This window comes from Marmota monax, unplaced genomic scaffold (assembly GCF_021218885.2).
Source record: "Marmota monax isolate L192 unplaced genomic scaffold, Marmota_monax_Labrador192_F-V1.1 WCK01_AAM20220418_F8-fsc00059, whole genome shotgun sequence".
In the NCBI taxonomy this organism is placed as follows: domain Eukaryota; kingdom Metazoa; phylum Chordata; class Mammalia; order Rodentia; family Sciuridae; genus Marmota; species Marmota monax.
Window position 1 is genome coordinate 5,073,632 of NW_026693595.1, and position 23,294 is coordinate 5,096,925.

The window sequence follows — 23,294 nt, forward strand, 5'->3', positions numbered from 1 at the left end:
TTTAGAGAGAAAGAATTTTTAAAAGTATTTATTTTTCAGTGTTCGGCGGACACAACATCTTTGTTTGTATGTGGTGCTGAGGATCGAACCCGGGCCGCACTCATGCCAGGCGAACGCGCTACCACTTGAGCCACATCCCCAGCCCAGCCTCTCTGTTTTAATTTCAGATTTGTATCACAAGTTTCACTTAGTTCTCAGAGCAATCCTGTAAGATAGATAGATTTCCATAATATACATTATTCCAGGCATAGGTGTCTGCATTTGTCCTCCATTAGTTAACTGAATGTTAAGTCCATAAATCACAAAAGTGTAGTATATGCTTGATATATATTAAGACTAATCAATAGTTTCTGTTTAATAGGCAGCTTTTGTTTTGTGAGTTATCCATTTTTCTGTCCTCAATGCTATAGCTCTAATAGCAATTTTAAAGGCTAAAGTAAAGGGGGAAATTCTAAAGAGCAATACAGGGGAAAAATAGCAAGAGGATAAGCACAGAAAATCTGTAGTAAATAAATATGAATAAATCTGATTATTGCCTATGAGAAAATATAACTAATTTTTCTTTAGCATAGAAAGTGTGCTCAATTAAATTATGAGGCTAATATAATCTTAATACAAAAACCTAATGAAAAGTATGAAAGAAAACAAGTAAAGGCCTTTTTCAATCATGGTATAAGTACAAAAATCCTATGTTAAATATTAGTAAAGCAAGGCTATCTATGTATAAAGACTATACATTATCACCAAAGTAGAATTATTCTAGGAATGCAAGATATGGTATTTACTTCTTTGGAACTAAAAACTAAGAAAAAAATTCCCACACAAAACTCTACAGTAAGTGTTAGCCTTAAAAAGACTACTGTCACCTCTTTCACCAGGAACAGTGTATTGGAACCCCAGTCAGTGTGGTAAAGCAAGAGAAAGTAATGCGCAGATATCAGAATTTGATAATAGAAATTTGGGGATTGTAATAATGCAAAGTTGCTATGTACAAAGTCAGTGAACATAATCTACTGCAGTTGTTTTAAGAAGTTATGGAGAGATGATGTGAGAATACAAAGACTTCAAAGATTTTAGTTCTTCCAGATTGATTTCTAGATTCAGTGCCACCCATCAGCTTTGCAGCAGTCTCACATTCAGTAATATATCAGAGTGAATCTAAGTGAGAAATATACTTGGAGTAGTTGTGTAGGTGTTATTGCAAACTGATATACTTTTGAGAGTGTATCACAGTTTGGCATTTATTTTCAGGTACATTTTATAAAATAGATATTTAATAATATCAAGGCATATATCCAAAGACTTCCAAGAATCCTTATATATTTGAAGATCATGGTAATATATTGATTTCTTCCTTTTAAAAAAAAAAAAAGTCACACTTTAGAATCTTTTGGAGAACAGAACAATGAAGCTGTGGTTGTGTAGACACCAGTCCAGGTTTTTAAAAATATTTTTAATGGACCTTTATTTTGCTCATTTATTTATGTACATTGCTGAGAATTGAATCCAGTGCCTCACACATGCTAGGCAAGTGCTCTACCACTGAGCTACAGACCCAACCCCAGTCTAGGTTTTGTTGCTTTTTTTTTGCCTCTAGTTGCCAAGGCTACTCACTTCTTTCTCCACATACATCCTCTCACTCACATATTCTGAGCAGTTGTTCCACCTTTTTAAAAATCCAATAGTAGGATTTTGTTGTTGTAGTTTACTGAAATCTTTGGAGTCTTTGTGTTCTCAAATTATCTTTCAGTAGAAAGAAGTTTCATTCCTACATATCAATATAACTAAGCATCAAGAAGCCATTCATTGTATACTCAAATTGCTGAATATAAATCCTGTCTTCACCATTTACTAGTATCGTGATCCTATAGAAGTTGAATTTCTTTGAGTGTATTTCCTCATCTGTAAATGGGATCAGAGGAGGAAGGATAATGGTGTCTATCTTGTAAGATTGTTATAAGGACTAAAAGTACTTTGAACAAGATTTATTAGTAAATGCATTTTGATAAAGAAACACTAGGCTGGCTTTCATAACTTACCAAAGTTTAAACCTACAAATTTAGAATATTCATTGCCACAAATCAGTGACAATACTGTTTGATTTGGTTTCACAAACTTCAATTTTTGAGTGACATCTCTGCGGAAGCCATTGTCAGCTTTAGATATAGTTAAATTTAAGTATGCACAATTAAGGAGTTGAATGTATGAATGATAGTGTTCAAAACAACTACAAACATGACTTAATGGTTAGAAAATAGTTGGTGATTGAAGAGGAAACAATTTGAAGCCCAAGAAGTCTAGCTCCTTTTGAAACGGGACTTTCTGGACCATTAATACATTTCCATGCTTTTAGAAGATACCTTTTAATGATGTATGTACACACTGCAATTTAATCTTTTAGTGATAATTCACTGGGTACTAAAGATATAAAATTTCTGAAAATTTCAAGTTTAGAGAATTTGCTAGGAAAGAGATTGGACTCATGAGTCTTTGCCTGCTAATGTGTACTCTCCAATTAAACTACACCCTGGCTTAATTGTTTTTAAAGCTGAAATATTTGAAGTTTTTGCCTTAGAATTTTAAACAAGTATTTTGAATACTTCATTTCTCCTAATTTTAATATTTAAATTTAAAGTATTTTTGATTCAGATTTTTAAACTTACTTTGAAGTGTTACTTTAGCTTCATTTTATATGTATATACAAGTTGGCTAGATACAGTATATCTATCTTGTTTCCAGTTGATGGGAAGTAAGAAATAATTTAGAAAAGTAAATCTACATTAGAGTAAAACTAAAATATTTTTATGCTGCTCAAAACATTGTTTCCTTCCTAAAAGAAATAAAAGCAGGAACTTGACTACATATTTGTGTTCATAGCAGCTTTATTTATAAGAGCCAAAAATATGCCCATCAATGGAAGACTGGATAAACAAAACATGAAGTATATACATATTATAGAATATTATTCTAGCTTCAAAGTTAAGGAAAATTCTAACATATATTACAAGATGTATAAACCTTAAAGACATAGAGGACCCTAAGCCAGTAAAAAAAAAAAAAAAAAAAAAAGACAAAATGTGTAATTCCGTTACTTATGCCAGGTACCTAGGGTAGTCACATTTGGAGAGAGTGTAGAATGGTGGTTGTTGGACTGTGCAAAGGAGAAAATGGAGTTACTGTTTATTGGATATATCATTAGAGAAGATGAAAAAGTTCTGGAGAGAGCTGGTAATGATCATTCACAGCAGTTGGGTACCCATAACATCACAGAATTGTACACTAAAAAATGGTCAAATTTTGATGTATGTATATTTTTTCACAATTTGGAAAACAAAATATTTCCCTACAGTGTATAGGAGACACAGAAAACACTCATTTTGGAAAACAGTTCTGGGAAATGGGAACCTCTTATCCGGTTATGAATACCTTCCTATTCTCCACTTGCCCCATCCCCAAAATTACAACTCGGGAACTATAAATTGTCAAATATAAATTAATGTGCTATAAACTAGGTTCTTTGTTTCTTAGTAATGGGGTGAGAATATTAAATTTTACAAGTTATTTCATTCTTTTACATGCAGTGAACGATGAAGTGAATTTGAAACTTATGAGAAGAATCTTAGTCACAACACATTATAGAACTAGAAGAAACCTTAGTATTTAGTTCACACTACTCCTTTTATAGAAAAATAAAGTGAGGTATTGCCTCCTGTGTTAGCCTCTTTGTCACTGTGACCAAAATCCCTGACAGGAACAACTTAGAGGAGGAAAGATTTATTTTGGTCAGTTTCAGAGGATTCAGTACATGATCAGTGGGCTCTAATACTTTGGGCCTGAGGTGAGGTAGAACATCATGGCAGAACTGCGTGGTGGAAGGAAGTTGCTCAGCTCATGGCAGCCAGGAGGAAAGAGAGAAGAGAAACCCTTCCAAGCCACAACCCCAGTGCCTACTTCCTCAAGTTAGTTTCAGCCCTCCAGTAGTCCATTCAGCTATCAGTGGATTAATCCAGGAACCCTCACAATCCAATCATTGCCTTAAATATCCACCTCTGAGCCATGCTGCACTGGTGACTGTATGCCTTTGACACATGAGTTTTGGGGGATGTTGCGAATCCAAACCTTCTCAATAGAAGAATTTGCTGGGTAAAATCCCTAATTGCCTCACTGGACTAAGTAATTAAAGCTGTATAATGTTGTAGAATATTTATAAAGTTTCTTCTATTCTCATAGAAGATGGTAAACAGGACACATTTAGTTGCCCCTAGGCAGGTATGAGTGAGTGAGAAGAAAGGAATTCAGTCCTATCCCCAGAAATCTATCTTTATTTAGACAGTTAAGGGCATCCCAAGCCTATAGCCAGTTGATCCTCCTCTTCAGACTACATCAGTCCTCTGAGTCAACAAATACAAATGAAGCTCAATTTAGTTCTTTCCTCATAAGAAAAATCAGTGAAGAAGCGGTGAAAGCCCAAGGAGCAAATACCTGAAACATTATCAGAATAGAGGGGAAAAAAAAGTATTGAGAATTCAGAGGATATTGCATTTATAAAGCCAAAAAAAAAAGTGGGGTACCAGTAATATGAGCCTCTTTTTAAAAAAGATTGTGTTCACATATTATCAATAATTCTTAAGTTTTCTGAAATGCATGAAAGCCTTGATCAGATTGTTATGCTATGGATAGATACCATGTGGTATGAAATGTGTTAAATAGATATTCACCTGAAAAGTTTCCTAGGAATTTCTTGTAAGTAAGGAAGGAATAATGTGTATTTGTAGAATGTTTCTAGACCAAAGTATTATGACAGCTTTTGTGTTACCTTTGAAGATACACTTGATGTACATGTCTTATTGTAGAGGTGCCAAAACTGATGATTAAGGTGGGGGAACATGTGTCTGTTCATGTTTTAGCTTATGCTCAGCAACATGTGGAGGTGTGTCCTGGAAATCTCTGTGATAATTGTACTTTCCAGTTACAAAAAGCTTTATGAGAATCTGGTATACTAAAATATGCAAAAATTGATAAACTGTCTTATTGCTTAATCAGGAATACTTGATTCGTTTTTTAGGGCATTGCCATAGTAGATTATCAATCAAGATTGTAAAAGTAGGGGCTGGAGTTATGGCTCAGTGGTAGAGTGCTTGTCTAGCAAATGTGAGGCACTGGGTTCGATTCTCGGCACCATATTAAAAAAAAATAAAGCCATTGTGTTCACCTATAACTAAAAATATTTAAAAAAAGATTATAAAAGTATTTAGAATTCTATTTGGGCTAATTCAGAAAACAGCTGGCTAATAGTCACAAGATAGTTTCTTATAGTTTGCTTGCAACTCTAGCTTACATGTAACCTGCCTAGAACATAAATCCTTTTGATAATCAAAACCATACTTTAAAGCATATAAATATCTTGATTAATTTACATTATTTTTTATAAAACTGGCTTTTATATTAGAATTTTATCAGAAATAAGTTTATAATATTTTTATCAAGATTGGTCTTCTAAAACAGTATTGTGTATGTAATCTCGGTTACATGTGCTTCATCAGAGAATCTATCAAAATTGCCTGTGTGTACAGAATGAACTTTTGAAGTTAGTATGAATGTGATGCATTTGAGCTCTATTTCTGAGTTGTCTGGGCTTCTAAGGTTCTAATTCAGCACTGCCCAGTAGGATTTGGAATTGTTACTGTGTACTGTATAATTGGTAGCCACTAGCCACATGTGAGTAGTGGAACTAATGAACAAAATATTTAATTTTAACAGATTTAAATTGCTACACATAGTTTGTGACTCCATATTAGATAGTATAATGTCTGATAGGTAGGGGTGTGTGTGTATCTTGCAGTGCTGAGGATTTAACTCAGGGCCTCACACATGCTAGGTAAGATCAAAAGAAAGGCATATCATGGCTCATTTCAGTTATTGTTTAAGGATTTATCATTTATGCCACACACTGTCACCTCAAATGTAGTACGTAACAGGTAACAGCACCAAAATATACTCAAAAAGTGTTATGATCTTTAGAAAGTCATACTCCCAGCCATACTGAACCATACTCCCAGCCTCTTCAAATAGTATTAAAAACTAAGGAAAGACAAAAGTATAGAAATATCTGCATTGAACTGTGTGGACTTCTGGCCCAAAATGTGTTTACATGGTATAGTACATAGGCTCTTCAGCCTTTATTTTCTTCTTCTTCTGTAATGTCATGGATACAACTTCTTTATTTCTGATCTTACTGCCTAACTTTTTATTAAAAAAAAAAAAAATTTATAACCTACACAAGGACTGAACTATTTTGATGTCTCTTGGTTAGATGCTTGCTATCTTCTCCTCAGTTGTTTCTACCAGTTTTTTTCACTAGTGGAAAAGTAATCTTAGAATCACCCAGTAGATTTTTCCAATTTGAGAAACTTCTCCAAACTAAACTCAGAATTATCAGGGTATTTGTCAAGTTTATCAACAAAATACCCCAAGTAATTCATTGGCTTTGAGTATGTATAGAATCTTCCTAGTATTTTACATTGTAACTTTAGTATCGAGTATGATTCCTTTTCAAAGAAGAAAATAGTTCTGTTAAAATTTCTCCTTTCAAATTGAAATATAAAAAATCTGATACTCTTTAAAATTTTCCATTTGTTTCTATTCCCATATAGTAGTCTATGCAGCATTTCTTCAGGCAGAGTTGAATGTTGCTAGAAAAGTCACCAGAATTTCAGATTCTGTGATCTCACAGGCAGCTGAATGGTTTTGCTGCTGATTTTTTTTTTTACAGTCTAAAAGAAGAAAGAAGTACAACCTACCTCATAGACATAGGAGTTTCACTAGCTATATTTCTCCATAACACAGAAAATGTGTTAAAACATTGTTAAAACATTATGATACCTTCTTTAAAACTTATAAATTATTGTGAATATTCTATATGTTCCAGCTTTACTGAAAAAGGAGCATTTTGACAAACTTCACTGAAGGGTTCAGCTTCTCTGTGTGTATTATATTGTAAATGTATGGCTCTGTAAAGACCATAACACTTCTTGGGTGTATTTTCGTGAATGCTGTTACCTGTTACATACTAGATTTGAGGTGACTGTGTGTGGCATAAATGATGTCCTTAGATAATAACTGAAATGAACCATGATATGCCTTTCTTTGTATCTTTATACCAAGACTACTGAGTTGTTATATATTGATCACCTTTATTATGATAGATTCCCTTGGGTCATTCTCCAGGCCCCCTTTCCACAGAACTGACCTAAATTCCAATTTTTATTTACATTTTCAGAGTTGAGTGCCTTTGCTGTCACTCTGCTCTACTCTGGTCTTTTCTTTTTGTTAATAAACATCTACTCTGTTTGTTCACATCAGGTGTTAGTAGGTTCTGTTTTAAGTATATTTTTTTTTTCTGTTTTCTTCATCTGTTCATCTAAAACATCGGGTTTTAATATTTGTAACCAAAATAAGCATGAGTGGAACTGGGACTGTAGCTCAGTGGTAGAGCACTTGTCTAGCATGCGTCTAGGGGATTCAGTCCCCATCACTGCAGAGAAATATCAAAATTGATGAGTTTTTTCCTTACAATAGCAGACAAACCATTTTTACATTTTGTGCAGTCTTCATGTTTTTAATTATTTTTGTTCTTGAATTATTAGAGATATGTTTATTTTTTAAAATCTAGGAAATGCTTGTTTTGGGGAACATTGGAAATTCTAGAAGCTATTTGTTAAATTTTAATTTAGATTTCTCTTTGTGACATAAGTTCTGACATTACATAAAACAGTATGTGAAATTACTTTCCCAGATTTATACATATAGAGACCAGGTCCAAAGTAATTCATCTTAGACTTTACAATGTATTTTTTAACATGAAATCTAGTATTAGCAAAGTTTGCTATGTATTATTTATTACCTACACTGTAAATAGGATAAGATATTGACTCAACATAGATTTTATTTAGAGCATAGCTTTCAGAATATCACACAAAATGAAGGAAAGATAAGTTTTCATTAATGTTTTCTCTGACCCTATTTTATAAGAGTTTGCCAAGTTAATCTGCATTATTACCAAGAAACAATAGGGAGATGAAAAGAAGTTTTTCAGTAAATTATAATTACATCAGAAATCGACATAAATAATGTTAGTAATTTATGTTAGAGTAGAAGGAGGTATAGTAGTAGATCATTCTGTTAGGGGTGTAAAAGAACCGATGCTCATCTTTTTCCTTTGTCAGTGCGCAGGAAAAAGTTACCAGGAGAAGCAGATTCTTAAATTATTTCATATAATTTTAGGAAATTCCTCTTGCTATAAGTGAAGTGTAAGGATAAGGGGGTAGGTAGCTCAGTGGTAGAAATTTTGAGGGTGTGAGTTCTCTAGCAGCAAACTTTAAAAGGCGGAGGGGAAGAAAAGAAAGAAAAAGAATCCTTTGTTGAAAGTAAATCCTAATTTTCACAATAGGTTTCCTTCCCCACAACTTAGATGCATAGATTTTCATTTATCTGCTTCTGTTTTGTTTCCACATACTAAACATAAGCAATAGTCTCCTCAATTTTTTTGTGCATTCTTTCTAAACATGTATGTTTAAACCTTTCATTCCTTTTTATTCCATTGTGTGGATATACTACATTTTGTTTACCCATTAATCAAACATTTGCGTTGTTTTATTTCACTTTTTGTCTTTATAAATATGCTGCTGTGAACATTCATGTACATGTTTTTCTGTAGACATAGGTTTTCATTCCTCTTGGAATACCCAGAAGTTATTTTTGAGTTAATTTCTTGTTGAAATGGTAACTACCAGACTGATTTTGTGGCATCATTTTACTTACCCAGAAAATGTCCAGTTTTTCCACATTTTAACCAACCCTTGCTATTAACTGTCTTTCATTATAGCCATCCTAGTGGGTTTGAGGTGATATTTCATTGTGGTTTTGATTTGTATCTTCCTAATGACTATTGGTGTTGAACAGCTTTTCACAAGCTTAATTGGCCATGTGTCTGTCTTTGGAGAAATGCTGTTCAGATCCTTTGCCCATTTTTAAATTGTTTTATTTAGAGTTTTTGTTGAGTTTTTTTTTTATATAGATTATCTTTTTATTGTTAAATTATGGAAATTCTTCTTATATTCTAGATATAAGTCTGTTCAACAGATTCATTATTTACAGGTATTTACTCTCATTCAGTAGGTTGTCTTCACTGTCTTGGTGGTATGCTCTCAAGCACAAAAGTTTTAGAAGTTCATTTGTCTATTTTCTTTGTTATTTGTGCTTTCAGTGTCATATTGACTTTTGTATCTAGATAGTCATGTCATCTGTAGATCATGATTTTTGTTTCTGTGTTATCTATAGGTTTTTCTTAGTCTTAATTATTAATGTGGAAAACTACTTTGGTTTAACGTTGGAAGTGTCATCATTCTTTCAACTATAGTACTTCATGTTTCATGTGCATTTTACATATTGTTTCTGTACTTTTGTGCAGTCCTTACTTTTAGTATAAAGATTGTAATAGCTTCAGGAAGTGAGTTTTGAGTATTTATTATTTCTGGAATAACTTTTCTTGGAAAGTGTTTTAGGTGAAGGCGGCTTTTTTTTATTTCCTTTTCAAATTCTCACGGTTATTTATGTTTTCTTGCCTCTTGTTTCTTATGCCAATTTATTCCTTTTGCATTACTCAAGAAATTATGCATTTGAGGTCATTTAATTTATTGACAGGTACTCTTTGGGGAGTGGTTACTGGGGGTTGAATTTGGAAACTTTTACCCCTGAGCTACATTCCCAGCCCTTTTAAGTATTTACTCTCATTCAATAGATTGTCTTCACTGTCTTGGTGTTTCTTAAGACAGGATCTGGCTAAGTTGCTTAAGGTCTTGCTAAGTTTCTGCAGCTGGCCTTGAACCTGCAATCCTCCTTTATCAACCTCCCAAATCACTGGTATAACAGCTCTTGCTGCCACTGAGTTGCCTTTTTAAAAAACTTTTTCCTGTAGCTCTTTCTCCTTTTACATGTAGCATTTTGTTAGTCACTTTTCTGTCACTATAACAAATATAACCTGAGATAACCAACTTATAAAGAGAAAAGTTTTTATATTTGCTCATATTTTTGAAGGTTCCTATTTATGATTAGTTGGCCCTTTTGACTTTTGGGCTCTGGTAAGGAAGCACATCATGGCAGAAATGTAGAAAAGCCATATTGCTTACTTCACATGACCAGAAAGTGAAAGAGAAGCAAAGAGGATTGGGATTCCAAGGACCCCTTCAAGGGCAAACTTCCAGTGACCTAAAGACAACCAACACTAGGCCCTAGCTCCTAAGTGTTTCACCACATACCAATATTGCCATCCTGGTCATCAGTGTTTTTAACACATGGGCCTTTGGGGGACACCCAAAAAATAAACTTATAACATTTACCTCCTCATCGTCAGTGTTGTTTGAGGACCCTTTCAACAAAATAGAGATTATGAATTCATTCTCTAGAGTCATTCCATTTATCGCTTCCAGAATTTTACCAGCTATGTGACTACTGGCAAGTTCTATAACTATTCTGTGCCTCTGTTTCCTCAATTGCAAAGTGGGTATAAACATAGTACCTATGAAGATCAGTAGAAGTAGAGGAAGGGACCAGGGGTGGGATGCAGGGAGGAAGTAGGCAAGTGCTAGAAAGTGTTATTGGCAAATTATATTGTTATATTGTGTGCATATGTACAACAACAAATCTCATCATCATGTATACCTGTAATGCACCAATAAAAAATATGGGGAAAAAAGATAGTCCCTATGTCAGGGTGTTGTTGAAAGAATAAAATGGGTTAATATATTTTTTAAAAAGCATTTAGAATAGTCTCTGGCACTGAGTAGATATTCTGTTAATACTGTTTGCAAATAGTCACAATGGAAACCTTTTCTAAGAATCAAGTTTTGGTTCTTCATTTTGTTATCTACCATTAATTTTTTTGTTGTTATTTTCTCTTACTCTTTTCTTGTGTTGGGTACTCTGAAAAAAAAAAAAAGCTAATATAACTACATTAGATATAGCCTACAAAGTATAATTTTCTTACTACTTTTAGCTGACTTGTTAAGAGTTGCTTATCACTGTCATTCTGAACAAGTCAGATTCCCCAGCACATTTTCATCTCTTAATATTCCCTAACTATACTCCATTTCTCTCCATGTTGGTATTCTCTAGAACTTTTATTCTGGATTGTTAGAGATATATTTTACTACCTTTAAAAATGTATTTCCTCTCCGGTCATGGTTGTGCATGCCTGTAATCCCATCGGCTTGGGAGGCTGAGGCAGGAGGATCCCAAGTTCAAAGCCAGCCTAAGCTTTTAGCATAAGAGGCTCTTTTCAGAGGATCTGGATATATGTCTCAGGGGTTAAACACCGCAGGTTTGGTTTCCAGTAACCCCTATCCCCAACAAAAAAATTGCTCGTTACTTACTTGCACATTGTATTAGCTATTCTCCTTTATTTCTCATAATTTCAGATATGAATTCTCTTGGAATTTATTTCCTTCCTTGCTAGTGTTTTTCAAAAAAGGTCTTTGGCTTGATAAGTCTTTTGAGTTATTGTATGCCTATAGCTATCTTTATTTTATTATAATAAAATGATATTTCAGTTATGTGAAAAGCATAAAGTTTAAAATTTTTAGTTTCTTTTAAAACTGTCTTCCTATGTGTTTGGTTTCTGGTGTTGCTGTTGAAAACTGACTTATTCAGTTGAAAGTGAGATCCATACTTCCTTTTTAGAAACTTTTGGGTTTGTTTCTAGTGTTTTTCAGTTTTACTATAGTGTGTCTAGCTGTGAGAGTTGTCTTCGATATCCTTTTTTCACTTTTGGAGCTATTTCAATGTGAATTATCTTTAATTTTAAGAAGATCTTAAGTCTTTTTATCTTCTGTTTATTTTTTCCTTTTTATTTTCCTCACACTCTTATGGCATACATATTGGCATTTCTTCTAAATTTTATTTTCTATTTTCTCTTATCACCCTGAAATTCTGGCCCGGTCCTCCAACTTAACTAATGTGTTCTTCAACTGCTAAACCTAATTCATTTTTCCAATCCATCAATAGCTTTTCCAGTCCAACAACACCTAATAATTTTTTAAACTAGGAATTTCCAGTTGGGTTTTTCTTTATAACAGTTTTCCTGCTTCATCTTATAAGTAGTTTTTCTCTTTTTTTAAAAGGATTTATTATATGATATGTCAAGAAATTTGTAATGTTTTGAACAACCCACAATAAAAAATTTAAAAAAAAAAAAGGATTTATTATAACTCATTTTAAATCCTTAATTTGTCTGGTTCAAAAATCTGCTTCTGGGCTGGGGTTGTGGCTCAGCAGTAGAGTGCTTGCCTTGCATGTGCGAAACTCTGGGTTCGATCCTCAGCACCACATACAAACATAAACAAGTGAAATAAAGGTATTATGTCCAACTACAACTAAAAAATAAATATTAAAAAAAATCTGCTTCTACTATAAATTCAGTTTGTTGTCTCTTAAGACTTATCTTCCTAAAGAATGAGTCACTGCCTTGTCATTTCAGGTTTTTGTTTGTTTGTTTGTTTTATGTTGGTTTTGTTTGTTTGTTGCTGTTTTCCCAAGGATAACTAGTAAATATTTTCATTCAGATAAGTTTGTAAGTTGGACTTGAAGTTATCTAAATTTAACAAGCTATGTCAATGCTTTTTTTTTTAAATCAAGAATAAAATGTTTTCCCTCAGTAACTTGCTCAACTCAGTTCACAGTAAAACTTTGAAATTTACAGAGAAGAAGGCAATAATTTTTTTTTAAAAAGTAGGTCTATATTTCTACCCTATTTCAGATTATTTGGAAAGTGATAATTTGTGAGTTATCACTGAATGGGCTGTAGTTATCTGGCTTTTGGGCAGTGGAGGTAAGAATAATTTCTTTTGCCACCATTAAGAAGGACAGATTGTTTTTTCATTACACAAGACCTTGGCATTGCAGTTTTGTGTGCTTCTTTCTTTTGATGTTTTAAATCCTTAGAAGCATCTGCAGCATTATGTATGTTCTGTTAGCCAGGTTTATTTTATTTTATTTTTTTGTAGTTGTAGGTGAACAGAATGCCTTTATTTTATTTTTTTTTATGTGGTGCTGAGGATCGAACCCAGTGCCTCATGCATACTAGGCAAGCGCTCTGCCGCTGAGCTACAGCCCCAGCCCAGCCAGATTTATTTTAAAACTAATTTAGTATGTAAGAGTCTTCATGGTTAAGAAGTAAATTATAGGAATATAGTTTAGCTATATATACTTTACTTATTAATTGAGCTTTTAATTGACTGTTGTAGGTCAACATTGATTATTAAACACACTGCCTGGATATATCATACCTTTATAACTCATATATATATATCAGGTCAACTGTTCTGGAATAGAACATATTCTTTGCCTTGCTAAGCCCTGTGCATGCCCTCAGAACTCTCTCAGCACATATTTCAGGAAGCTAGTTAAAGTTAGCACTGTAGATATTGCATAATTTTATTTCTATTATAATTCTTATTCCAACTAGGCTAACACTCAGACTGTATTTGGTTTAAAAGAATTCAGGTAAACATCAAGTAAAGGTTTTTCCAAATCAGATACAGTGATGCATGTCTGTAATCCCAGCTTCTTCACAGGGCTGAGGCAGGAAGATCACACGTTTGAGACCAGCCTTAGCAACTCAGTGAGATCCTGTCTCAAAATAAAAAATAAAATGAAAAGGGCTGGGAATGTAGCTCAGTAGTAGAATGCCCCGGGTTTAAAAAAAAAAAAAAATGTTTATAATATCTGCCCTCTTCTGCCCTTCCTTTACTCATTTTTTTAAAACCTTTCATGTCATGTTTAGCCTTGTTTTCCTCCTTCTTGCACTATTTCAGCTTCTTTCTACTTACTGTGTTTGCACTGGGAAATCAACACATTATATTACTATAGAGTATATTTTGATTCAGTATTGAATGAAAAGGGCATTCTTTCCTTTTCATATATTTTCATGTATTCTCAATTCTTTAGTCACTCTCCTAAAGTGATTTCCTCTCGTTTTTGGTATAATGATGTACATTGAATTAAACAGAAAGTACAAACTAACCTAAAGATAATTTATATCATCTATATTATTTGTAAATGAATACCTCTGCACCTTTCATATTTTTGTTAAATGAGAATAATGATCATCACTATTTGAAACATAAAATATTTGAGTCTGCCTATTGGCCAGGAATATTTGCCTCACTTCAGTGTTTAATGTATTCCTAGGAAGATGCCAAAAAGCTCTTGGGAGAAGGATACTTGAAATTATAGTACTAGATGTTAACCACCAGTAGTATTTGTTCAGGTCTTTGTTTTAATCTATTATATGAGAATACAGAGTCCACATTCAGTTATTAAAACCTGTGTGATTTCCTTTTCTTTTTCAGAAGATGAATAATCTTTCGTTTAGTGAGCTGTGTTGCCTCTTCTGCTGTCCTCCTTGCCCAGGGAAAATTGCTTCTAAACTAGCATTTTTGCCACCTGATCCAACTTACACACTGATGTGTGATGAAAGTGGAAGCCGCTGGACTTTACACCTCTCAGAACGAGCAGACTGGCAGTATTCTTCTAGAGAAAAAGATGCTATCGAATGTTTCATGACTGGAACCAGTAAAGGCAACAGAATTGCCTGTATGTTTGTGCGTTGCTCACCCAATGCCAAATATACTTTACTTTTTTCACATGGAAATGCTGTTGATCTTGGTCAGATGAGCAGCTTTTACATAGGACTGGGATCACGGATTAATTGTAATATATTCTCATATGATTATTCTGGATATGGTGCAAGTTCTGGGAAGCCAACAGAGAAGAACCTCTATGCAGATATTGAAGCTGCCTGGCTTAGTCTTAGGACAAGGTAAATTGTGACTGGGAATTGCTTTTTACACAATAGTTGGTTTTACTACATATTCCTTGAACTACCATATAAAGATTATATTTACCAATGTTAATAGTCCAACTTTTAGGTTTCAGTTTTAAATTTTATAGAATAACAAACTTTTTTATTTAAAGATAGCTCAGATTTGTATATGTATTAATGCAAGTATGTGTGAATTTTTAAAGTTAAATGCAACGATGAATATTTGGTTTTAAAAAACTTATTGGTGCATGATATACAAATAATTACTCAAAATTTCAGCATTTTAAGGAAATGAGAAAAAAAAACAGTAATTCAATATTATTTAAAGGTGAGATTTTACTTTACATTCTGGACTCCTAAACTTTGGAGAAATAATCTCAAGTTTTTGTAAATTATTTATTATCAATGCAGTTAGTGTACAATAAATAGATATCTAAGTTTTCTGATGTTATATACTGATAAGCTGCCTGACTTCCAGAGTATTGTACTAAAGAACTAAAACACAAAGAAAACTTACTATTTCTAATTTAATATTTAAAATATTAATGATGTCAAAGAACCTCCTCATTGTTTGTTAATAGGTGTAACTTTTTTAGAAATATAAAACTCTTTTTCAACTGTACTGATATTAGTTTCATTAGGCCTTAAATAAACAAAATACTACCCACTTTTCAAAGTCAACCATTGGAATATTATATTTCACAAAGTATTATAATCTTTTAAAATACTGAAATAATTGATGTGATTCATATAACAAAGATATACTTATAAAGTATAGCTTGATAATGTGGTTTTGGGAGAGTGGTTCAAATCCTTTTTGAATTAATTTTTATTGGTGTACCGTATACATACATATAAAATAGTGGAATTCATTTTTACACGTAGAAGTGGAATTTATTTTGTCATAGTTATATATGCACATAGCATGATTTGGTCAATTTCATCTATAATAATGATTTTAAAGGTGCAAAGGTAAAGTAGATAGCCTCTATTATTAGTGCTTAACATAGAAGGACAACTTTTTTGAAACAAAACATGAGTATATGTCTATCGAAAAATATTCCCTCTTTTGATTAGTCAGCTTTCTTTTTTCCTGTCAGATTTTGTGTTTGTTTTCTGGTAGTGGTGATTGAACCCAGGGGCATTCTACCACTGAGCCACATCTTCCGCCCTTTTACATTTTTTTAATTTTTGAGACAGGACTTGCTAAGTTATTGATGCTGGCCTTCAACTTGTCATCCTTCTGCTTCAGTCTCCTGAGTTGCTAGGATTACAAGCATGCACCACTGCACCTGGCCAGATACCAATTTGAAGTAAACTTTCTAAAATGATTGCCTGTCTTGAATAATTAATTTTAACACGTTTGATAACAAGTATTAATGAGGAACAAGTGCAGAATAAATTCTTAAATAATCCCACATACTGTTTGAGCTCTCCTGTATGATTTTTCATAACTAAGCCCAGTTGAAAGAGTTAGTAGTCTTGGGAAATTTATTCAACTCCTCTGAGTCTGTTTCCTCGTCTTTTTACTGAAAAAGTTGAGTGTAATGATCTCCAAAATTCTTTGTAGTTCTGAAAATCTATCCTCTAACAAAATGTATATAATTAGAATACATGCCATGTATTTCTTTTACCAGCCAAAAGTAAAATGTTAAGTAATCAGGAAGAGGGAAATAAATAAATGAACTTTTCAACTGGGAAAATAATCCCAGTTTCTGACCTTTTGATGGGTCAACAGAAAATAAAGGCCTGGTTTTCACCATTTAGCCTTCTCTCACAAATCTTGAGCTCTGCATGTGTGTGCTCTCGTGGAAAGAACACTGTACCAGGCAGGAATCAGTTTACCTGGGTTATAATTATAGGTCTATCATTAACTTTGAACATCTGCTCATTAAGCAACTCAACTAGATTAGATGGTCTCTAAAGTCCTTTCTAACTCATACTATTCTGAAATTGTTCATGCTTAATTAGGAGATGTCTCTGCTACTCTTGCCATTGCTCATTTGAGCCCACAACCTATAATTGCCACCAACAGTGCTTCTGTTCATCTGACAGCAGTAGTGCAATGTTAGGAGTTGTGCTGTGACTGCACACATTCTCTCTCCTAATATCTTCTTTTCTAAGGAGCATGTACAACTAGGTAAATTGTAAATAAAAAGGCATTTCTGAGTTGAGTGACATTTAGAGTCAGGTGTAGCTGGAAACCCCACTTCTGGGTCATATCACAGATGTTTATGGAAGAAACTATGTGGAGGTATGTCACTAACTGGATAATTCAAATAGTCTTGTGCTCCTGGAAGAGAACACATGGGTATTTAGCCTTGCTCTTTCCTGGTGAATGTTCAGATTCTCAGAAAGCTCCCTTACCTTTCCAAAAGACCAGATGGTGCTTGCTGGGCAAATGGCTCTTGGCTACCAGAAATGACTACTGTCTGCCTTGTAGGTGGAAAGACATATTTAAGGTCACTATAACCCTTCACCTTACATTCATTAGCTCCTGTATCACTTCACCTACAATTCAAGTAGTTTACAGTTGGGACAGTTATACTGTGGATAAATACAGTTCCTGGAACATAGTAGATAACCAATAAATATTTATTGAGTCAGTGAGTTCACATTTTTAGATCTGTAGCAGTGTTAAAAGGGGTAAAATACTCCTGAGACTTGTAGAATGAAGTCTGTTCATAATTAACCAAACCACATGGTGTTTGGAATTGTATTTTATCTGTTGATCTTTTCAATCATTAGTCTATTTTTACAGGTAAACAAACTTTAAGATAAATTGTAATTTGATTTTGACTAAAATTTTTATACTCATTCCAGACCATAACTATATGTAGCATTTTTATTCTCAGTATCTAGATAAATAAAGAACTTTTGTTAAGGTATTATATAGACAACAATTATAACATAAGGTATTCTATAGGACAACAATATGCCAGATTTGAATTAGTAGAGCTTAATAAGTGATTTAATAAATGTGTGTGGGTGGGGGCGGGGTACTGGGGATTGATCTCAAGGGCAATTAAATAAGCTGAGAATATAGATGAAATAAGCTGAGAATATAGAGCTTACTAAGTAGCATTAAAAATGATGGTGATAGGGCTGGAGGTATAGCTTAGTGATAGAGCACTTGTTAGCATGTGGAAGCCCTGGGTTCAATCCCCAACACTACAGAAAAAGAAAAAGTTAAAAAAAAAAACAACAACAACATGATGGTGATAACTAAGAAAGTTCAATTTTAAATATAAATTGATATTGTCTAATTTTTTCATTCTAATAGCAAATCTTTAGAGAATGATGGAACATTGCTTGTCCAACTTTTAACTTTTGAATTTTATAGATATGGCATTCGTCCTGAAAATGTGATCATATATGGCCAAAGTATAGGTACAGTACCATCTGTGGATCTTGCTGCTCGGTATGAGAGTGCTGCTGTTATTCTTCATTCTCCTTTGACCTCTGGAATGAGAGTTGCTTTTCCTGATACAAAGAAGACCTACTGTTTTGATGCATTCCCAAAGTAAGTGGCAATATTCAAAATAGTTCAATTCCAAGATGCATTTAAGGGAATTTTTTTTTCTTTCATAGCATGCATTGATGATACAGTTTATTCAGCCATAAACTGTTTTACATCACATAGAAATTATGAAGGGTTGTGGCTCAGTGGTAGAGTGTTTGCCTAGCACATGTGAGGCACTGGGTTCTATTCTCAGCATTACATGTAAATGAATGAATAAAATAAAGTTCCATCAATATCTTAAAAAATTAAATAAAAAAGAAAAAGAAATTGTGAAAAACTAATGTGAAAAGGATATTGGCAGGTGACCAGTAAGGAGGCTGAAATGTTTGAGTAATAGTAATCTACATAAGAAGTACGTACCAAGGAGGGCCTTGTACCCTGGGTAATGGCAGTAGTATTGCAGAGAAGGGAAATGACAGAACTGAGTAAGACTCTAAAGTTTCTGCCTTGAGCTGCCAACATATGATGATGCCATTGAGTAAGATAAAAAAAAAAAAAACCTGGAGAAGACTAGGTAGAAGGAAATATGAGTGAATAATTTCTAGTTAATGACACCTAATTTACAAAAAAAGGTTGAGTCTTAAATGAGCTAGAATAAGTATTATCATCACAAAATTTGCAAACATACAGTATTAAATGGATTGAAAGAAAGGCAGCTTCTTCATGTTCCTCGAGATAAGCAGATGTTCTCTTCTGCTTCTCTTCATAGTTAGAAAAATCTATGTCCTGTTTTACTCAGAGGGGAGAAAGACAAAAAGGAAGAAACTGGCAAATTTCAGTCTTCTTTCTTTTCTTGGCAGCAACACAAAAGATTTTTTTTTTTTTTTTTGTGAGTGACAGGCCAAAAGCCAATCTATCCTTTGGTTCTTTAGAAGAACTATGGAGGTTATTTCAAAGCATAAATCTTTTTATGTTGGCCAGAATGTGATCATTTTAATAGGGAAGCTTATGGGAGCATGTGATCTTATCATTCAAGCAGGCTGTGGGAGGTAGGGGGGAAGGGATTTTGTTTTGTTAAATTTTTATTTTGCTTTATTTTTGTGATGCTGGAACCCCGGACCTCTTGCATGTTAAGTAAGCACTCTACCACTGTGGCTTTTTAATTGTTTTTGGTTTAGTTTTGTTTTAGGTATATACATTATGCAACTTCTGTTTAGCTGAATGGTAGTAATGAATGTAGGGAAGTGATGGCATCTATACCATTGCCATCTTATATTTCTGTCTAGCTCCCGTTTTTACTTCACATGAGCAGAAATAGCATTGGTTGTAAATTATTTTAAAACAGTTTGTTTTTTAAAGTTTTAATTCCTTTATAGTTAAAACATCTTTCTGATAAAAAATAATACAAGAATTTTTCTTAGCAAATTCAGCCTTGAATTATTTCACTGATTAATTTCTTTCTTTGCAAGATTTTTTTTTTAATTGAATTAGGGATTGAATTCAAGGGTGCTTTACCACTGAGCTACATCCTCAGCTCTTTTAATTAATAATGATGATGATGATGATGATGATGATGATGATGATGATGATTTTTGAGGCAGGGTCTCACTAAGTTGCTTAGGTCCTCTCTAAAATGCAAAGCTGGCCTCAAACTTGCAGTCCTCCTATCTCAGCTTCTCAAGCCACTGTAATTATAAGCATGTATCACTGTGTCTGGTGATTTTCTTTTTTTAAGGCTGTAATGTTATCTTTCTCTCTCTCAAAAGTTCTTGAAAAACCTTTTTCTTTATAAGGTTTCTTCTCTTTCTGACTGACTCCTCTAAGTTGTCTTTTGAAAATTCTGTTTATTTTGATCTCTATCTTATATTTGAGGTATTCTCTTCCAATATCTAATAATTCTTGGCTGTGTCTGCTCATATATACGAGTGTAAAACTAAAGAACTAATCTAATCTAGTCAATAAAGAAAGCTCTTTTTAAAATTGCCCTTGGGTGCTGGGGATGTGGCTCAAGTGGTAGCGCGCTTGCCTGGCATGCGTGTGGCCTGGGTTCGATCCTCAGCACCACATACGAACGAAGATGTTGTGTCCGCCGAAAAACTAAGAAATAAATATTAAAAAAAAAAATTCTCTTTCTTAAAAAAAAAAAAAAAGAAGCCCCTTGGGCGGTGAAGGCCTAGCTTCCAGTATTCTTGGAAACCAAGTAGGGTTCATAATAGCCAGAATATATGAGTATTCTGTAACTGATACCTCTACCTTAAACTCTGACAATTCTGAGTTCACAGAACCTTCAGTCTTGGGGGAAGGTGGCTTACCACCTAGCTGCAATTGAGAGGTAAAGGGGACCTATGAAAGAGGAGGATATGTTTTAACAGACTGAACAAATTCTCTATATTCTAATCCCCCACCTTTATCTCCATAGCAAATTCCTTAGCCTTCTTTGTTACAAATTGGGTTGCTTCTTCACTTTACCCTTCTGTCTGCTTAAAGTTGTATTTGCTTTCTCCTATCCTTTTAATCAGTTCTCTCTCACATTCACTTATTTTCTAGCTTTAAAATTTTGGTGCATTAACATTCTTCCTATCTTTGTTTGTTTATTCCCTCAAAATAAGAACAAAACCCAAAATGTTTTGTTGTGATTTTAGTATGAAATTAGGAGGGAGAATATGAGTGCAGAAGGAGATAAAATTGGCACATACTTGAAATTGTTCTTAATTTCTGTCTTTGAAAGCTTAAGTTTTCCTGAGTTTAAAAACAAAAATCAGTATTTTAGAACAGTGAAAAAGGATGACAGCATTGAATGACTCCACCAAAGCAGAAGTACATGAAGGTCACTTTCCTCAGTTAGACTTAATATAAAAGGCAACTTTTGAATCTTAAAATCTGATTTAATCTTAGAGATCAAATATTTAAATTTTCTGTTATAGCACAAGAAAATTTCTTTCTTTTTACATAGCCATATTATTGAGTCTTCTTACCCCCCTCTCTTTCCCCTACAGCATTGACAAAATCTCTAAGATAACCTCTCCAGTATTAATAATTCATGGGACTGAAGATGAAGTTATTGACTTTTCACATGGCCTCGCATTATTTGAGCGTTGCCAAAGACCTGTGGAGCCTCTGTGGGTTGAAGGAGCAGGACATAATGATGTGGAACTTTATGGACAGTACCTTGAAAGGTTGAAACAGTTTGTGTCACAGGAACTGGTAAATTTGTAAAATATTCTGTAAATTTGCATACTGGATTTTCTTTTCTTGCTGAACTGCACTCTTTGGTAAATAATATAAAACCTGAAGGTTTTGTTTACAAATCATGTCAGTTGCCTTCAAAAATGTACAGGTAATGATTTGTTAACAGACTTAATGAAGGTTTTAATTACCAGAAATAGAAACTGGAAATAACAGTATCATGCAGTCAGGCTGTGTAATTTATATTTTTTCTGTGAATTTTTTTTAAACATAAAGATGAGTACTGTATGAAATTTTAATTAGTTCTATAAAATCAAATGCTGTAAAAGTATTGCCAAATGCTTTTGCATATCAGAAACAAATTTATAAATATTTTTAAAACATCTCAATGTACTAAACCTTATCCTGATATACAAATGATGTAATATTCTTTAAAAAAGCTGTATATCTAAAGCAATTCAAGTACTCATAATAGAATAAACTGTAAAAATAAAATTTTAAAACATCAAGTTAAATAGGGTTCATCTAACCCTGTTGTACAGGGATAGGAGCTTAAATGGCTATTTTATTGTAAAATACATTGAATTTTCTGTATTCTCGTTATAATACATTTATCCTAAAAATGAAGTAAGTCTTAATTTTTATGCCATCTGTTAATTTACCAATTAGTTACCTTGTAAATGCAGTCATAGTGGCACTGAATTTTAACTAGTTTGGATTTATAAGTTTGATACTGTGAGGCAACTACTTAAATTTTATTTAGTTACCTAAAAGGCATTTAGGGTTTCAAGACTGATTTGTAATGCAACGTTGTTTTCAAATTTTGACTAATCTTGTAGAATTGTAGTACTACTCTTCATTGTATGAAAACCTGAAAGTCCATTAGTTGTTCTTCAATACCACAAACAGACTGGCTATTTGGACTTTTTTCACTTTGGCTATTTTTAAGAATAGGACCCACTCATTTGGGTTACTATCTAAGAATTTCATGGATTTACTCCTGTATGCAGGAGGTAATAAAACATTTAATTCATAAGTTTTATATTAACCAGTATAGTAAAAAATAAAGCTCACACACAAAAACTAAGTTGCCTTTCCTTGAATGAATCCTGCCTGAATAAAACAATGAAAGAAAAATAAAAATAAAATTAACGGTATGTAGTCTAATTTGTAAATGAATGAATATTGAAATAATACACACTGTGGATATCTTTTAAGGCCTTATGTAGTTTTAATTGTTCTGCTTGTTCTGTGGTTATGTCTAAGACTATAGTATATGATTCTCTACAACGTATATCAAGTATTGTGAATGCTTTGGTTCAGATGTGTCAAATTAACAGTAAAACCACAAATATACCACTCAGCTGTGCTTGTTTGCCTTCTTCCATCCTCCTTACTCCTACACAAGAGTGAAAAATGCCCATTCACCTTTATAAGACTCAGTTTTGAAATTTTCTGAGTTTTTTATTAACATCTATTATTTGTACATATTAGTAGGATTCAGTATGATATTTCCATACGTGTATATAGCATGTACTGATAAATCACCTTACTTCTTCCACTCCTTCCTGCCCCTGTCTCCAATAATCACTAGTCTATTTTCACGTCAAATTTTTTAGCTTCAGCATATGAGAGAGACAATGGCAGTGTCTGGCTTATTTCACTTAACATAATGTCTTACAGTTTTATCCATTTTGCTGCAAATAACAGGATTTCATTCTTTATGTCCAAATAATGTGTGTGTGCACATATATGAAGTATATAAAA

General features: G+C 33.3%; 1 protein-coding gene across 2 annotated transcripts in view; it reads left to right on the top strand.

Annotated features, from left to right (window-relative positions):
• Abhd17b (abhydrolase domain containing 17B, depalmitoylase) overlaps positions 1-22,890 on the top strand; it is a 40,431-nt gene extending 17,541 nt beyond the window's left edge. For both annotated transcript variants that reach the window (XM_046459464.2, XM_058584010.1), the window contains exons 2-4: positions 14,406-14,875; positions 18,222-18,401; positions 21,338-22,890. In XM_046459464.2, the coding sequence (XP_046315420.1) occupies positions 14,409-14,875; positions 18,222-18,401; positions 21,338-21,557 (867 nt within the window). In that variant the 5' untranslated portion in view covers positions 14,406-14,408 and the 3' untranslated portion in view covers positions 21,558-22,890. The remainder of the gene's footprint in view (positions 1-14,405; positions 14,876-18,221; positions 18,402-21,337) is intronic.
• Positions 22,891-23,294: the final 404 nt, after the last annotated feature.